Below are 17,063 nucleotides of genomic sequence, written 5' to 3' on the forward strand. Positions count from 1 at the left end.
TGGGGATGCCAACAGCTGAAACTGTTTTTTATTAATATTATTTTGCTCTCCATATTATATATTTCAATTATATATTTTGTATGCACCTTTGTCATATCTTTATTAGTTATATTAAGTTGTATGTAAAAAAATAATAATTCCAAACTTTTGAACAGTAATGTCGTAGAGAACTTTACCACACTAACCTCCCCTCCATCTCTCTCCCCCTCTGCTTGGTCTGGGGACAACCTTGATGCCTTAAGTGGAAGGGAGGGGTTTGAGTTACTCTAGCAAAACCAGCTCTCTGTCCTGGAACACACCACATGTGACTAGAATGAGGTTGGAAGCAGCAGAGTGAGCAAATGACTGGTCTACCAGAGCCTCATATGAACTGAGAGCAGGAACAGAGATCATCAGTAAAATGGGCATTAACCTTGTTGGAATTACTTTGACTCTGCTGGTGACTGCAAGCACTGGATTTGCAGTGGGATATGAAGAGGAGAGTATCTTGCTCAAGGTGAGTGAACAGTCTTAAAAATGAAGGTGCTGAGGTTCTTTAGTTAGACCTGGGGGTGTCAAGAACCCATTAGAAAGAATGTAAAGTTTATATATTAGATAAAGATTGATTTGCTACAATTAAACACCCAAGGCGAGAATATGTTTAGAAACTTTTATCTGTGGGAGAGAAACCTTAACTTTTTAAAATCTAATATTACTTTAATGAGTCTTTAATGAGTACATTTGCCATCAGAATCTTGAATTGCTATTGATTCGCCTACAAAAAGAAGTCATCACATTACTTACAACCAAAATCTTATGGAGGCCAATTAACAATCAATGTAAAATAAGATAAAATAATCCTTTATTAGTCCCACAGTGGGGAAAATCTCAGTGTTACAGCAGGGATAGCAAGACACTCAGTTACAAAAATGTAGATAAATTGCCAATATATACACAATATAAATAATAAGTAAGTAAAATTAAATAAGAAGTAAAAAAGCAATAACAATATTATTTACAGATTATTTACAGGTAGTTGCAAATTACTTGTGTGTGTGAGGGGGGGCTGTGGGGGGGGGGGTATTGCACATTGTATTTTTACATTGAGGGATCTCTATTCCCTCAACATGTGTGTGTAGTTTAAGGTATCAGTTATTTGAAGTAACTGGTTGTTTGGAAAGGAAAAGATGTAGTTGTGTTTCCAGGTAGAAACGGCATTTGACTGTGTAGAAATTATGTTATGTTTGGATATATCGACTATTCTTATAAAATCTATCCAAAACATTATATCCACCTGTCATATCCACAGCAGGGACTGGAGAAATATTCTTTTTTATTTATTAATATAACTAGCCTAAAGCATGACTGATCCACCCCAAGTATGACAGTTAACATTTTCTCATTGCTGCCAAAACGTTCTATTTAAACTTCTAATGCTGATTTTTTGGTGGGGACACAGGAATAGTCATATTTATGCAGGTATCGCTGCACAGTAGAGTAGTGCACCACCACTTCACAGTCTCACTTAACTATTCACACTAACAGGTCAGGGATGCCCAAACTATTGTGTGCCAAAATCATGTAAGGTTTATAGTAATTACTCTGTTAAAAATATGCCAGATTTACAGCAGTTTCTCTGTTAAAATACGTCTATTTTATGTCCCATATTTGTTCATTATCAGTGTTGTTACATTGTGTTGCTTGTTAACATTGAATTTGGGTGTGAGTCAGTAGAAGCTGTATTATATTATGTTGTGTTTTGAACATTATAGTGAATATAGTCATATTGTCAGTATTTTATATTGGCTCGGCTTCCATTGGTAAGTTTCCATATTTTATAATGTCTGCTTGTAGTGTCTGCTAAATGACAATTATACTCTAAAAGTATATTTTTAGCTTAGTTATTTCAGTTATTTTGGTATCTGTCTTTAAAGTCACTTTATATATTTCAACTTTTGCAAAAATCTAACCTTATATAAAAACAAAATTAAAGAAAGTCATTTTGGAGTTGGATTTCTATTGGTCAATTTGTCAGGAAATGTTGACACAGCATAAACAATGACTGGAGGATTTAAATTAAGTCAAAAACAGCAAAAAAAATGTATTTTTACTAATTACTGATTGTGTAAAGCAGCTTTAGACGACAACAACAGTTGTAAAATACAAATAACTTAATTTGATTTGATTTGATTTGATTAGTGGCAATTTAGTAAAACATGTGAACCGACACACTGCCTAACACTGAATTTACAATGCTTTTTTAATGTGTGCAAAAGTGATTTTCTCAATAATGCTTGACTACAGCCAGCACAGCCAAAGCACACACTCCCTTAGCCACCCCCCCCCCCCCCCTTCTCCATTTGACTGTTTATTTATGGTGTATTTACAGCAACCCTCCAGGATGTGTGGTAATATATTGACACAGTTATGATTTGTGGGCAAAATGAACATCTAAAATCCCTCACCGGCCTTCTGAATACAGCACTGATATTTAGCTCCATTTTTTCCAGCCATTCTGTGAATGGCTTTGATTCAAGCTATTTCAGCATGACATCAAGCCCTAACCGGGTCTCACACACTGGCGTCTAGGAGCAAAAGGAACTGCGCCTTCATTGGTGACTTGGCCCACGCTTTCTTCAGATTAGGCTATATTTGTATAATGAGGGTGGCTTATCAGATGTTGGGAGTGCTAGTTTTTACCTAAAGGGAATAAAGCGACTTCTGTCTTAGAGTGCCTAAAAGTGCAGTTTCTTTTTTAAAAGTGTTTTTTTATGTAGCTAAACTCAGTGTTATTACAAACTTCTATTACCAAAGAATAGCCCCACTCCTATACTCTCTGTAATAGGCCTTTCTATGTTAAGGGGTTAAATGACTTCCTCCGGATGCTTGAACGAGGTTGTTGCTAAGGCTCATCTCAGAGCCAGGTAATTCACACTTGTGCAACACGGCAGCCTAAACAACAAAAAATCCCAGCTCCATCATTTCCCATGTGGTGTAAACACTTAAGTGTACATACTTCTCACATGTCCTTGACTGTAGACTTTGTGCAAACATATGATTTTAGACCTAAATCTAATGTTAACTCTGTGTCTGTATAATGCAAAAGCTTATCCTGTATCCTACACTGTTAAAAATAAAGGTGCTCAAAATGGTTCTGTGAGCAATGCCACAAAAAACGTTTAATTCCACTTTTGGTTCCATAAAGAACCTTGTTTATAATAGAGATATGTGGGAGTCAGGAACCTTAAAAATGGTAAATAACCTTTTCAGCAACTAAAGGCTCTTCAGACCTTTAAAAGGTTCTTCACACACTCACTCATCTCGATTATAAACATGGAAACAAAAGTGGTCCTTCTATGGCATCACTCACAGAAGCACCGTTATATTTAAGAGTGTGGGAATCTTTCTAACTGTAATATTGTGGTCTTGTTTGCTGTCCAGAGGTTGAGGCGTCAGAGCAACGCAGCTAAACCTGCTGTAAGTATGAAACTTAAAGACACATTTTGATTGCTGTGAAAAGTTCTGGGACTAGTCAACCACGTGTTTTTCTTTGTGTTTTGCATTCTGGATTGGAAGAGAACAATAGTGCGGTTCCTGGTGACGCAACCCATGTGGTCCTTGTAATTTTAACAATGTGTGCAGTGATCAGTTCTGCCAGGGCTTCAGGGCCTTGAGGAGCGCTCAACAACTGCTTGTGTTAATAATCACCAACAACTAGGGGGGGGGGGGGGGGGGGGGGTGCCTCTGGAACAAAATAACAATAGCACTAATTTCTATTCAAGTATGCTCAAGTGTCACACGTCAAAGATCCAAATCAAAGTCTAAGTCAACTTCACTGTCATCCACAGCATGTGACAGCACAGACGACATGTCATTTTTGCTCTCTTTGGGCAACAATAGTTCTATAGTTCCACATAGCACGACTTAATTTTCTCAAACCTGAACTGTCCTCAACTTTTAACCTATTCATGACAATGACCACCCATGAACTAAGGGTCAGAACACACACCTGGTGTGGTGGGCAATCACCTCATCACCCATGGAGCAAATGGGAGGGAAAGGTGCCTTGCTTACAAGCATTTCAGCCATAGACATAGATGAGGGAGAACAGAGCAGTGTTCATTCACCACCCCCCTTCACCTGCATCCCCACTTCCTGCCAGCCCGAAAGGATCAAACCAGTGACCTCCAGGGCACAAGCCCGCTTCTCCAACCTTCAGGCCACGACTGCCTCCCTGATTGAGAGTGATACCAATTCAATGGTTTTCCTTTTCAAATTAAAAAGCTGTAAAAATTACTTTTCTTAATGGAAACACTTTGCTTATGCTAAACTGCTCAAACACTTTATTATCCCACAGGAAGAAATACACAGCTAGCAACATGACATCACACAGAGTAAATGTGTGCTGGTTCAGGGTAAATTTGTTACAGAATCGGGTCCCATTCCCCAATAGAAAGAACATGTCATTTGAATATAAAGACCCTAAAGGATCTCACCCAGCTAGCAGAGAACACTATAGGAAGGTTCAGCACTGTTTTTGAAAGGTTCCAGGAAGGTTACCCTGTAACGTTATAGTAGTAATGTTCAAGGAACGTTTGAAAAACCGAAGAAATATTAATGGTTTGCATCACAATGTTTTTAGAACATTTCTTATACAATGGAACAATGGAAGTTTGAACTTTTCCAAAACTAAAAATACAATAAATACAATACAATGATACATAATCACACATATATCACACTGACAAATAATATTTAATAGGTGTGATTTAAAATGTTTTAGGAATTTAATATAAAATATAACTTACAATAATTTTGAAATACGTCTATCAAATGTGAAAAGCTCATATTTAATTGTAAAGTTTAATCAAAAAGTTCAAGGAAAACTAAGAACCAAAAGTCGTAATGTTCAAAATGTTTACGTGATGTTCTACTAACTAAAATTTTTAGCTGGGCTAGAACTTCATGTTCTTCCTTTGTCTCTTCAATGTCTTGGTTCATCTGTGAATAGTATTGGTGATACTATCCAGGTATAATTGTGCTGTTGAACGACACAAGAGTACATTTTTCTTCGTGCTCTCCTCATGCATTTGTAGCCAGACCACTGTGGTCTGAGTGAGGGCCAAGCAAACAGAGAGTGAGCTATTCACTCTACTGTGGGCTGCCATCAAATCCCTGGACTGGCCAGGCTGACGGCAGGGGATTAACAAACTGCAAAGTGCACAAATAAATTTTAAAAATAAACTTTAAGAAATACCTTATTTTAGAAAGGGATGAATGCACTTTTTAAAGGCATTTGGCCCAGAACCTTTACATATTGGGAAGGTTCCTTGAACAATATGCACTCACATGTATGTGTATTTATATGGGTTTTTACAGAACCATCCACTGAATGGTCCTTCAAGTTCCCAACCATAGTCCTAGAGCACCCCAGTCCTGCAAATTTCAGATTTGGGGACTCAGGAAGAGCTTGTTAGTAAGCATAAGAGGTAGATTAGGTGTCTTGAACCATCATCAAGAAATCATGAGTTAAAACCCCACCAATGGCAAAGCCATCTGCAGTCAGGATGGACAAGAAAGCTAGTGCCTTTCTCTCTCTGTATGGGTAGAATGACCCTCCCTCTCCCCTATCATCTCCAAACATTACAATGCTAGCCACAGTAGGCGTCTGTTAGCTAAAATAACCACCTTCTCCTCTGGGTGCATTGAGCTGTTAGCAGCAGTTCGAAATAATGCAGTGGTGCTTCACATGTCTTGACCTATCTTGGTGGCACTGTGTGTGATAAAAGAAGACCTAACTGTGTGAATTTGGCTTTGACTAAATTGGAGAAAATGGTTATTATCATTATGTAATATGTCCCTTTGGTGTTCATCATGCTCCTAGCTGAAGATCATGGACTACCACGTGCAATGCACTGTTGTTTCCCGCTATGCGTTCACCACTGTGGAGAGTACAGTGTGGAACCAGCTTCATTTCACCAAAGAGGCAGCCTTTGAGGTAGACCTACCACCCACTGCCTTCATCTCCAACTTTACCATGTGAGTCACGAATGGCACTTTTCATTTCTTTACTTTGTTTTAACCATTCTATTATGTCTGCACCTTCAATGTAAGTATTTCAAGGTCCTCTTTTGGCTTTCAAACAAATGAGCTAGGAATGTGGTTTGCTCTGAAGATTAAGGAACAGGTTTGTCCAACGTTTCTTTCCCTGGATTCACATATGGACCAGTAGATGCAATAGAGTCCATAGTTACTAAACAAGAAGTAAGCAAGCTATTAAATCTTGTATTGAAGTAACTAATAAACTCCTAAAGCTCTTTAATGGCGTCTGGAGAGTTTTCATTATGTATGACAGTGTACCACCACTGCCTTAACAAACACCTCCAAAATTATTAGGCAAATCTTCAGGAAATGTTCACACAATGTAAAGGATAGCTGTTGTCTTTAGCTGTTACACCTAGTGTAGCTTTCATTCTGCCTTGACTACTTAAGCAGAATGATCTCTGTTTTCTTTTCCCTGTGACATGACAGTGTTGTAATTGCCTTAATGGTTAATTCATGTGGAAGAGTCACTCAGAGTCTTAATAAACATACTGCAATTAATCTCAGTAAAATGAATAATCAAGAATGACTTAATATTCTCATTTGTCACAAAGCATTACTTGAAAATAGCACTAGTAAGCTTCTAGGAAAGAAAAAGAACAGTTTGAGGGGAAAAAAGCATGGTCCTCATTCCAGGCGGGCCAGCAAGAGGTGTAATCCCAAAATAAAACTTCAGAGGACGTCTCTCAGGAACTCGAGCTCCCCTGAAGAAAGCAGACACGTTTGTGTGTGAGTGAGAGGCCTGAAAGCCACTTTTCCTTCCAGAAGAATGCGTAGTGTAAATAAGTTTCCCGCAAATAAGAAAAAGGCAGCCTGGTAGAGCAGCCAGAAGCTGGATTTGGGGGTGGAAGTGGTTCGGGAACGAGGGAACTTTGGGTGTAGATGAATAGCAGGCTTTGTAGCAAGAAGTCAGAGAGTTAATAGAGAAAATGACATGAGCTGGAGTGTTCCCCCTCCCCTTCTGGCCCACTGGAGTTTACCAAGGCATGTCGCCAAGGTACACACACGTACTTTTATGCATGCACAAACACCCATACAGTACACATGTAAATACAATACTCTCACACACTTATATCTAATTCCTTGTACTTACATAAACAAGACGTAACACATGTGAGGTTCTGGTCAATCAATCAAGATATATGTGTGTCTTTAGTGTAGTGTAGAACCGTTATGCAGACGTTAACTGAAAGCCTTGTGTTCATCACATCACCCAGCTATGCACAGTCATCTCGTATAGCACACATACCTCTGCCCTCTTTTTTCCACTGGCTGTTAAACTGCCCATTCAAGCCTGCTCTGCCCTAAACAAGCTCTGTTTCAGGCCTGCCAGTTTATTTTGGTGGGTCTTTGTTGATTTTTATTTAAATATGTTTGGTTAAAGAGGTCAACCTTAAATTTAGCTTCTTCGTTCCTTTGCTTTGCCGCAAAGAGGATACAAGGCTTTTATAACTGGCTGAGTTGTTGGGGTGTAAAGCCTGGGGAAATGCTCTGTTGCTATATGAGGTAACAGGGTGTGTGTGTGTGTGTGCATGTGGTGATGGTTGGGGTCTTCCAGTAAGCGTGTTTTCTGAGGGAAATGACTTTTTCTGCTCGCCCCTGTGTCGCCCTTGCCTCTTGTTTGTGTTTTTGAGCATTTGACCTGATTTTAGGACAACTCTGTCTTAACTTGCTTCTCTCCTACCGAACCCCTCAGTACATCTAATGGTAAGGCATACGTGGCTGAAGTAAAGGAGAGGGCTGCAGCCAGGAAGATCTATGATGCCGCCAAGAAACAAGGCAAAGCAGCAGGACTTGTCGCCACCAAGTGAGTCCGAAGGCGTTTTTGTTACATTCTCTCCTGGGATTAAGTCATGTTTTTTTTGGCACTGACTAAGTGAGCACTGACTGTTAACAGTTTACACATGTTCAAAACAAATGCAGATCCAAAATGAGATCATGATTGGTGCACAAGTCTAAATCAACACAGGGTCAAAATAAATCAAATCAGACTCAAACATATATGGTTAAATGTCCTTCAGCAAGTTGCGTCTAGATGCCTTTGGCAGCCATCATCAAGCTTCTGTGAGAGTCCAGGTTGGATATTTGACCACTTTTTGGCAGAATTGGCCGAATTAAAAAGAAAGGGTTGCTGTTCTGGCACAGACCCAACCTTTAGGAAAAGTCCACAAATTTTTAGTAGGCTTAAGATCAGGACATTGAGAAGGCCATTCCAAAAGCATAACGTTAGCCTACTTTATCCAGTCCACAACTACCTCTGATACATATTTGGCATCACTGTCCAGTTTGAACACTCAATTATGTCAAGTTTCAACTGTCCAGCTGATGATTTGAGATTATCCTGAATCATTCTGAGGCTGTCCACTTTCTGCATTATTCCATTCAATGTACCAGGCCACCATGCCTAACAGTCGGTACAGAATTTTTGGGGCCTCACCTTTACTCCTTCAAACATACCTATGGCCATTGTGGCCGAACAACTCAGTTTTTCTCTCATCTGAGTAAGTATTTGGCCACAATTACAAAACTTTCAACTAGAGGGATTATTTTTTTTGTCCATGTGGTCAGCTGCAAATGCTTGTCACGCTTAAAGGTGTCAACTTTGGAGCTGGTACTCCAAAGTCCCTGACTGTATACAGTGACTCTGGTGTTCCAGCAACTTCTAGTTCATTGCAGATCTGTACCTTGAACCTGGTTGTTTTTTAACCATTCGAACCAATTTCCTCTCAGCTGACTGTTTTGGTCTTTTTCCTTACAATGGCAAAGTGGATATACCTCCCAACAACTTGGGAACACTTGTTTGAACTGATGATCTTGGAACCTGCTGTTATTTAGAAATGACTCCAAGAGGGGGCACAGAGAAGCTACCAACTGTAGTCAATCATGATCACTAGCAGGATGTAGTACTGAATTAACAATCTAAGTGGGTTTAATGTATATTTTGACCCTGTGCTAAATTCATATATATACATGGATATATATTGTTCCCATATGCTATACATGCTATAAGCTATATGTTGTGCCTCTTATTTAAAGGGAACGTGAGATTGAGAAGTTCAGGGTAGCTGTCAGTGTGCCTCCTGGAACCCAAATGTCTTTCTCCCTGACTTATGAGGAGCTACTGATACGGCGACTGGGTCACTATGAGCTTTCATTGGGCCTGAAGCCAGGGCAGCCAGTGCAGAATCTCTCCGTGGATGTTACGATAGCAGAGAGGACTGGAATCAGCTTCATCAAAGCCCTGCCACTTAGGACCAGTCGGCTGCTCACCAACACTGTTCCAGGTGCAATTCAAAGAAAGTCAACAGTTTGTCTTACAATCTGGGGTAAAATTGAAATGTGGATGGTGCTGGAACTCTTCCTAAGTTCACTAAAATGATCTTGTGTAGCTACTGTTGCAAGCTAGGCTACAGAAATTGACTTACTAATCAGTCTTGCTAATCAGCTAGCTTTAAGGTAACTAACATCATACAAATACTTAGAGTTTGGCAGTATTTCCTTTTTGCATACAAACATACTGTCTCAAAATATTACCGCATACAGTATTAGCAGGGCCGGGAAGCGGTGTAAGTAGCGCAGATGGTTCTATGTTTACGTGGCTTCAATACAATTTTATCCTGCATTATTTCAAAACTGAAAAACACACAATTTTTTTTATTGCACAATTTCACATCAATCATGCAATACATATTAGCCCCTTTTCCCAGCGAACTGAGGCTCAAATCCCACACTTGTAGAAAATAAAGCCTCATATCTGAGAGCACAAGTCATGTGGGTGGTCCTAGGAGTGTTTTCGACTGTTTCCAGGCACATTTTGTGGATTGGCTCATCCAGGTTTGCTTGCCCTCCCTTTTATTTAAACTCAGCTTGTCGCTTAACTTGCAAGTACGGTGGGCTGCAGTATACAGTATTACCTTAACCCCCCCCCACACACACCCCCCGCCCCTATATATACTACAGCTAGGTGGCTAACTCTATGTGCATCCATATCAATCTTGGCACTATGAGAGCCATTTCTTATCAAACATAGGTAATGATCTCCAAGTGATTATGCAATTTCGAGCTAAAACATGAATAGGCCTCATTTTGTCCTGAGAAACATTACTAATCATTATCTTTTTGATAATGTTACAGCATCATTAGGTTATTAGGTTATTATTATTAGGTTAATTACTCAGGTCAGTCCTGCTAGTCAACTAGGGGGCAGTTTCTCTAAGGACTTCAATGATTTCAGAAATGAATTGAAACTCTGGAACTCTGCTCATGTTTGCAGCTGAGGCCGAAGCTCCTTCCTCCACTCAAGTGCAGCAGAACCCATGCTGTGCTCATGTTCATTACAGCCCCACCCTGCAACAGCAAAAAAGCATCTCCCCCAAAGGACTCAATGCAGACTTTGTTATCCAGTATGACGTGGAGCAGAAAGATATTATGGGAGACATCCAGGTTAATGCACCATTACTCAATTCTCAACATATCCCAGTTACATGTCTTGCTTTAGCCAGAAGAAACCTTTTCATAGCGGGTTCCTTTGGTCTTTCTTTTCAGGTGCACGATGGCTACTTTGTTCATTACTTTGCTCCACGAGATCTGCCGGTAGTTCCAAAAGATGTCATCTTTGTCATTGATGTCAGTGGCTCCATGATCGGCACTAAGATCAAACAGGTAGCTCAACATCTAATCAATGAATGAGATGCAATATGGTGTCGACAAGCAGGTAGAATTCTAGGTCAGTGAATGAGGATCTTTTACTCTGACACAGACCAAGGCTGCCATGTCTACTATCCTGGGTGAGCTCCGTGAGGGGGACTATTTCAATCTCATCACGTTTTCGGATAAGGTCCACACCTGGAAGAAAGGTCGCACTGTGCAGGCCACGAAGCAGAACATACGGGATGCAAGAGAGTTTGTCAGGAAAATCATTGCTGAGGGCTGTAGGTGTCTTCACAACTCTTGCACCCATGATGTTAAACCCTCATTACACAGGAGACTCAAATATCTGGAAACTCCCCTCACTTTCCCTTCTGATCTTTCTTTTCAGGGACGAACATCAATGCAGCTATCCTCTCTGCAGCTCAGTTGGTCAACCCCTCCTCATCCTCACCTCTGTCACCCCGACATGTACCAATGATCATCTTCCTGACTGATGGAGAGGCTACCATCGGAGTTACTGCACAGGATCTCATCCTGCATAATGCGCAGAGTGCCCTGGGCTCAGTCTCTCTGTTCTGTCTGGCATTTGGGGATGATGCAGATTTTCCTCTGCTGAAGAGGTTATCCCTGGAGAACCGTGGCATAGCACGCATGGTAGGCTGCAATCAGTCCCTATTCTGCGTGATACATCAGGAGTACAAGTGAAACCATCATAAATCTCATGATTGTTCTCTCAGGTATATGAAGATGCTGACGCTGCGCTCCAGTTAAAGGGCTTCTATGATGAGGTGGCCAGTCCACTACTGTCAGATGTCCAGCTGTCCTACCTGGATAATCAGGCTTATGATGTCACACAAGCTCTCTTCCCAAACTATTTCCAGGGCTCTGAGTTGGTGGTCACAGGGAGGATTAAGCCAGGAATACAGGATCTGAAAGTTTCCCTAACAGCAAATGACTCAAAGCAAAAGGTGAAGGTGGAGAACCAGCTTGCACTCGCCAAGGCTGAGGGGAATTGGACAGCAGCATCACTTGGTTGTACAGGGGGACTGGACAGGATACCCACCTTTGTGCATCGCCTTTGGGCCTATTTCACAATCAAGGAGCTCCTGCTGGCTAAACTGAACAGCACAGACCAGGTAGTGCAGCGCTTGCTAATGGAGAAAGCCACTAATCTTTCACTGAAATATAACTTTGTCACACCTGTGACCTCACTGATAGTGGTTAAACCAGACACAGAGGAGTCAAATCCAACCGCTGCAACTTCCACCACAACTACAACTAGACCTACCACGACTGCAAGTGTGGGAACCATGGTCACACAGACCTCCAATACTACCCCTAAAATGACCACCACTGTTGCAACAGGGATCAAAAAGACCAGCTCCATTTCAGCCCCCAAGGCAGGGAAATTTCCTTTGACCAAGCCCCCTCGCCCACATCCCCCTCCTCCAGGGTTACACACCACAGGGCACCCAGCTAACACTCCTCCGTCTCCAGGCAAAACTGTTGGACCTTCAGCTTCCAAGAAGACCACAACATTACCACCCAGTGCATCTAAAACCACCTCTGCCACTCATTCTAGCAAGACCTCCACCACTACAACCAGCACCACGAGAACTGTAGCAGTTCCAGGCCTCAAGGCGAGCACTATTCTTCCACTCAACTCCACGAGGACAGCTACTCCAGCCATCAAGAGCTCCACAGCACTGCACAGCACCGTTAAAAACACCACTTCTGCTGTGCCTGCCAAAATCACAACAACATCCAGCCCAGCAAAACCTCCAGTCCTGCTTGTGAGGAAATCCGCATCCTCACCTGACAGTGAGAATTCCACCACAGCTGAAGTTCCTACATTCCAGGCAGATCTCCAGGCAGTCCCATTATCCACTGCCTCACCTGGAGACCATGATCCAGAAATAAACTTGGATCTGGACATTGCCACCCTTGTGGCTGCCACCTTTGCACCTATGCCAGGTCTCACAGATGCACCCAAACTGTGGGAAGCTGCTGGCATTTTAGGTAAGTTCCAGTACCATGCAAAGATGCTTTGAAGTTTATTTGGGTTCTCCGTGGTTGGCAGTAGGGCTTAATTATACTGCAGCTGCACATTTCTATATAACATATCAGCTCTTCTGGAAGTTGAAATGCAGAACCTAATCTTTCCCTTTTTCACCAGCATCTCATATTGAGTAGCTTACATGAAAGTTGTGTTTTTTAAATGCAATGGTTTAAGGACATTATTGTACTTTCGGGATTTCCTGATATGACATGTAAAGTGAATAATGGCTAATATGGCTAATAAATGTCATATTTATCCTCACTGGTGTAAACTATCCTAAATACCTTTATATGTTGTTTAACCTCATGAAGAAACTAAATACCTCTTTCATAAGTTTCCTCAATTTGATGCTGCCAATTAACCCACATGTTCATAGCGCCCCTAGCATTTGCAATGCTCCCGACACTAGGAGGGTAAGGACTTCAATATAAGTGAAGCCGGCCAATGGCTCTTTTCACCAGGCTGCACTCTTGGAGGAAAGCACCAGGTCCTCATCTTCCCCACACCAGTTGCCTGACAGATGCCTGTGCCGGTCAATGTGGTAGTTTAAGAGTCATCAGGGGAAAGAGCGCCATTTACCCACCCAGAGAGAGCACAGCCAATTGTGCTCTTTCAGACTCCCGTTGCTGATGGCAAAGTGGCCCGCAGGCTGTAGTGGCAGCGCATTCAACCATTGAGCCACTCACAGCCCCAGAAAAGCAACTGATTAATAGTTTCTACAAATTGTATTTGTAGTATTTAGACAGTCCTTTTTTGGACACCCAGCATTGTTATTACTCCCATTTTATGAGACTCCCAGTGAATAGATAATAACCCAATGAATAAGTTTAAAACTGTAGCCCTTTTGCCTTTGTTATAGATACTGACCCAATAACCTAAACACCCTCTCCTCTGTCTGCCAGATGTTTCTACTGCCATCCAGTTTCAGACAAAAGGTAAATCACACACTTTTAGCCCCTTACCTCATTCTTGACCTGGCATTTGTCCTGGTGGTCTATTTTCAGAAAGTGCTACCAGGCGGAATCTGGTCAGATGGGAAAGTAATGTCAGTACTTTCCATCATGAGCTGCATTTTTGATGGCGTTTTGTAGCCTTTAATGCATTTATTTTATGTATGTATAAAACATGATTAAGATTTTCTCTTTAGATGTTTTAGATGCAAAGTACTGTATACATTATTCATAAATATTGTTTTATCCTTTGACCAGATATTGAAGCTGTCAAAGGTATGTGGTATCAACATTGTAATTCTTTCTGATGATCAAGATTTTTAGATTTGTAGTTTTGTAAATATATTTTATAATTAGCTTCTCATTTTTTTAAACCCATTGTGTAGAGTTTGATGTCACATATGACTACGACTATGACTACTCCGTCCATTATGATTCATGTAAGTCAAATAAGCACAAATATTGCTACAACAAACTCGAGCTGTATGTCATTTCTCATCCATTTATAATAAGACTGCTTTTACATGACTCCTATATTTTGTGTCTAAAACCTTTTCATAGACTCTGATGCAGAAGCAGCTGGTAGGTAGTTTTACTAACTATTCCTATACATATTTTGTGCATTAAGTAAAACACTACATGGTGTTAAGGTAATTATACAGTCAGGTCCATAAGTATTTAGACAGTGACATAATTCTTTGCAGTTTTGTCTAGAGGTTAATTTCAGGGAGGTTGCACCCTCCCTCCCCCACCACCACCACCCAGACAACAATATATTTGTATATTTATTCAGCAGCCTTCCCTTCTCTTACCAAATATGTAGGTGAATCCTTGTTATATTTTCTTATGTTATACTTTTGGTGATTTTAATGGTAAATTTAAGGGTTTAAGGGATTTAAGCAAGTCCACAGGGGGTTTATTCTCATCATGGAGGACACCAATAGAGCAGTAGAGCAAGCAGCTAGCATATGCATCATTAATTACAAAAATAAAAGAATGACACCTGTAAACCTACACTAAGATGCCCACCATGGGCAACATGGCCAGGGGTAAGTGCCTTTTCATATTCCCTGTTTTCAAACTCCCCACCATATGGAAGCTGCAGAACGAAACTGAACTGCTGCACTATGAGAGAGAGAGAGGTCAAGTGTAAACCCTGCCCACAGAGAACACTGACAGGTCAACTGAGCACAAGGACAAACTAAAGGGGATGCTACATGTGTCAAACTCTATCTCTGTCACTCAATCATTTGATTGCTCCCAAAACAGTGCGCGAGCGATCCTGCTATACAACGTCCCGATTACCCAGGGTATTGTATATGATTTGTGGGCATCAGGGAACCTCTATCAGTATGTGGGAGAATCCTGTGAGTCCCTGGAGAGGTTGGGCGTCCGTCACAGAAACAAAACAACAGTTGTGGTACATGTTTAAAAAGAAGAAATGCATTTTTGCTGATCGCTTCATTTCAAATCAATTAAGGTGATGTACAGAAGCGAAATGACAAAAATTCTATCACTGTCCAAATACTTATGGACCTGGCTGTATGTTACATGTTACGAAATTTTTAATCTCCAATTGTTTCCCTTTGTTTCAGCTGCCCCAGACAGCACTCCCTCGATAGGTTTTCTTAGAGTCTTCTCTTCCTCAGGTAGATCATAACAGGATTTCAGATTTCAGCAAAGCTGTGAATTTATACTGTCATCATTATTACAGCAATATAGATGTAATGCGAGGGACCTTTAACATTATCCGTTGTATGCTAAAACATCTGTTGTGTTTTTTAAGTGGATGGAGACCCCCATTTTGTTGTTACACTCCCGAAAACACACCAGAATCTGTGTTTCACTGTTGACGGCGAAGCCAACGATGTGTTGCTTCTTCTGGAAGATCCAAGCAAAGGTGAAATTCAATTATGCTGACTTCAAATATAGCCATAACATAGTTGTGGTTATAGTTAAGTCTGTATACTTTAGAGGTTAGATAAATGGGTATTTAAAAGCCCCACTTTTTAGTGATGCTCTTCTTAAACTCTGTGCTGCAGACATTACAGTGAACGGCCATTTGATATTGGCTCCTGCAAAGCTTGGACAGGAGGACCGCATTCGTACCTTCTTTGACAAGATAACCATCAGAGCTGCCAAAGGCAACATCACAATCACACTGACCACAAACTCTGTGCTAGTGAAGGGGGAGGGACTTAAAAGTCTGCCAACCAATCGGCAGGGATCTTTGACTGGCCCTGGCTTGAAGATTGTGCTTGATGGGCATCAGAGTTGTTGGATTGAGCTTGGCAGGGGCGTACTCTTCCTGGTCCTCTTTCATCGGTACAGTCACCCCAACTACTTCCAAGTGGAACATCTGGGATTCTACATCGCTGAGGGCTACGGACTGTCCACTCTCACGCGAGGGCTACTGGGTATGTTTCCCTGGCGTTTCTTTCTAAGTTGTTCTGTACTGTTCATGGTGCTCTATAGTCATCGACAGCTCTCAGAAAAATGTAGTATTTCTCAGGTTCATCCTGTAGAGGAACTCTTATAGAGGTCATTTGTGATATATGAAAACTTGTCCCCACATTTCCACATTTCGACCTCAGAGGAGAACCTGCAGCAGCTAGCACATGGTCAAGAGGGGCTTTCACACTTCTGGAACTCAATCAATTTGTGGCATAGCTGTAGAGTGTAGCTCTTCATTTAGCAGCAGCATTCTCCTAGATTCATCTCCAAGTCATTAATGATGTCCTCCTCTTCTCCTTGTATCTTCACAGGACAGTTCCAACACAGCCGCATGGAGGTGGTGAGGATTAAGGACAGTCATGGCACTGGGTTCCACCATGCTCAGACAAGCAAGACCAACTCTCTGGCCATGGGCCTCCTGAAAAAAGGGGATGAGCACATTCCAGTCACCCTACAGGATAAGGCTCTGAAAGACACGGCAAGTAAGCGCCACATGGCCCAGTGTTGGGTGGTACCCAAAGTGGAAGTAGAACGACTTCTGGGTCACTCATACAAAAGCTACGTGGTGGATTACCTATAAACGTCCTCTCCCTCCAAGACTTCATTTCTGTGGAATCACGATGGGGCCAAAAAGGACAATGGGACACTGACAGTGCAACCTGATGAACCGGAGAGGAACAGTGATGTAGCCTGTTTATTTTAAGCAGTCATGAGTTACGCACTGCTACACAAAATACAAAGCAAGAGGGACTAGAGACACCTTGTGTGAAGCAGTGGCACCTTGCATGGAAAGTTTCAAAAAGTCAGAAATGCTATGAGTGGAGCAATCTAGGACTGAATGCATGGTCAAAGAAGGTGCATATAAAATG

General features: G+C 41.4%; 1 protein-coding gene across 1 annotated transcript; it reads left to right on the forward strand.

The window, feature by feature from the left end:
* Nucleotides 1-400: 400 nt before the first annotated feature.
* On the forward strand, nt 401-16,774 carry itih6 (inter-alpha-trypsin inhibitor heavy chain family member 6). The gene is made up of 18 exons (XM_072697241.1): nt 401-496; nt 3,421-3,456; nt 5,864-6,018; nt 7,778-7,888; nt 9,118-9,365; nt 10,355-10,524; nt 10,627-10,743; nt 10,841-11,012; nt 11,120-11,385; nt 11,469-12,750; nt 13,693-13,725; nt 13,999-14,016; nt 14,127-14,180; nt 14,302-14,322; nt 15,336-15,389; nt 15,527-15,640; nt 15,783-16,157; nt 16,506-16,774. Exons 1-18 carry the CDS (start codon nt 401-403, stop codon nt 16,772-16,774), a joined length of 3,591 nt encoding a protein of 1,196 aa, XP_072553342.1.
* Nucleotides 16,775-17,063: the final 289 nt, after the last annotated feature.

The sequence above is a fragment of the Salminus brasiliensis genome, chromosome 14 (genome assembly GCF_030463535.1).
Source record: "Salminus brasiliensis chromosome 14, fSalBra1.hap2, whole genome shotgun sequence".
Taxonomy (NCBI): domain Eukaryota; kingdom Metazoa; phylum Chordata; class Actinopteri; order Characiformes; family Bryconidae; genus Salminus; species Salminus brasiliensis.

Excerpts from the sequence above, each read along its gene's own strand:
- itih6 (XM_072697241.1), top strand. The coding sequence starts at position 401 with ATGGGCATTAACCTTGTTGGAATTACTTTGACTCTGCTGGTGACTGCA. Across the intron at positions 12,751-13,692 it reads GGAAGCTGCTGGCATTTTAG|ATGTTTCTACTGCCATCCAG; the intron begins GTAAGTTCCAGT and ends TCTGTCTGCCAG. Across the intron at positions 16,158-16,505 it reads TCTCACGCGAGGGCTACTGG|GACAGTTCCAACACAGCCGC; the intron begins GTATGTTTCCCT and ends GTATCTTCACAG.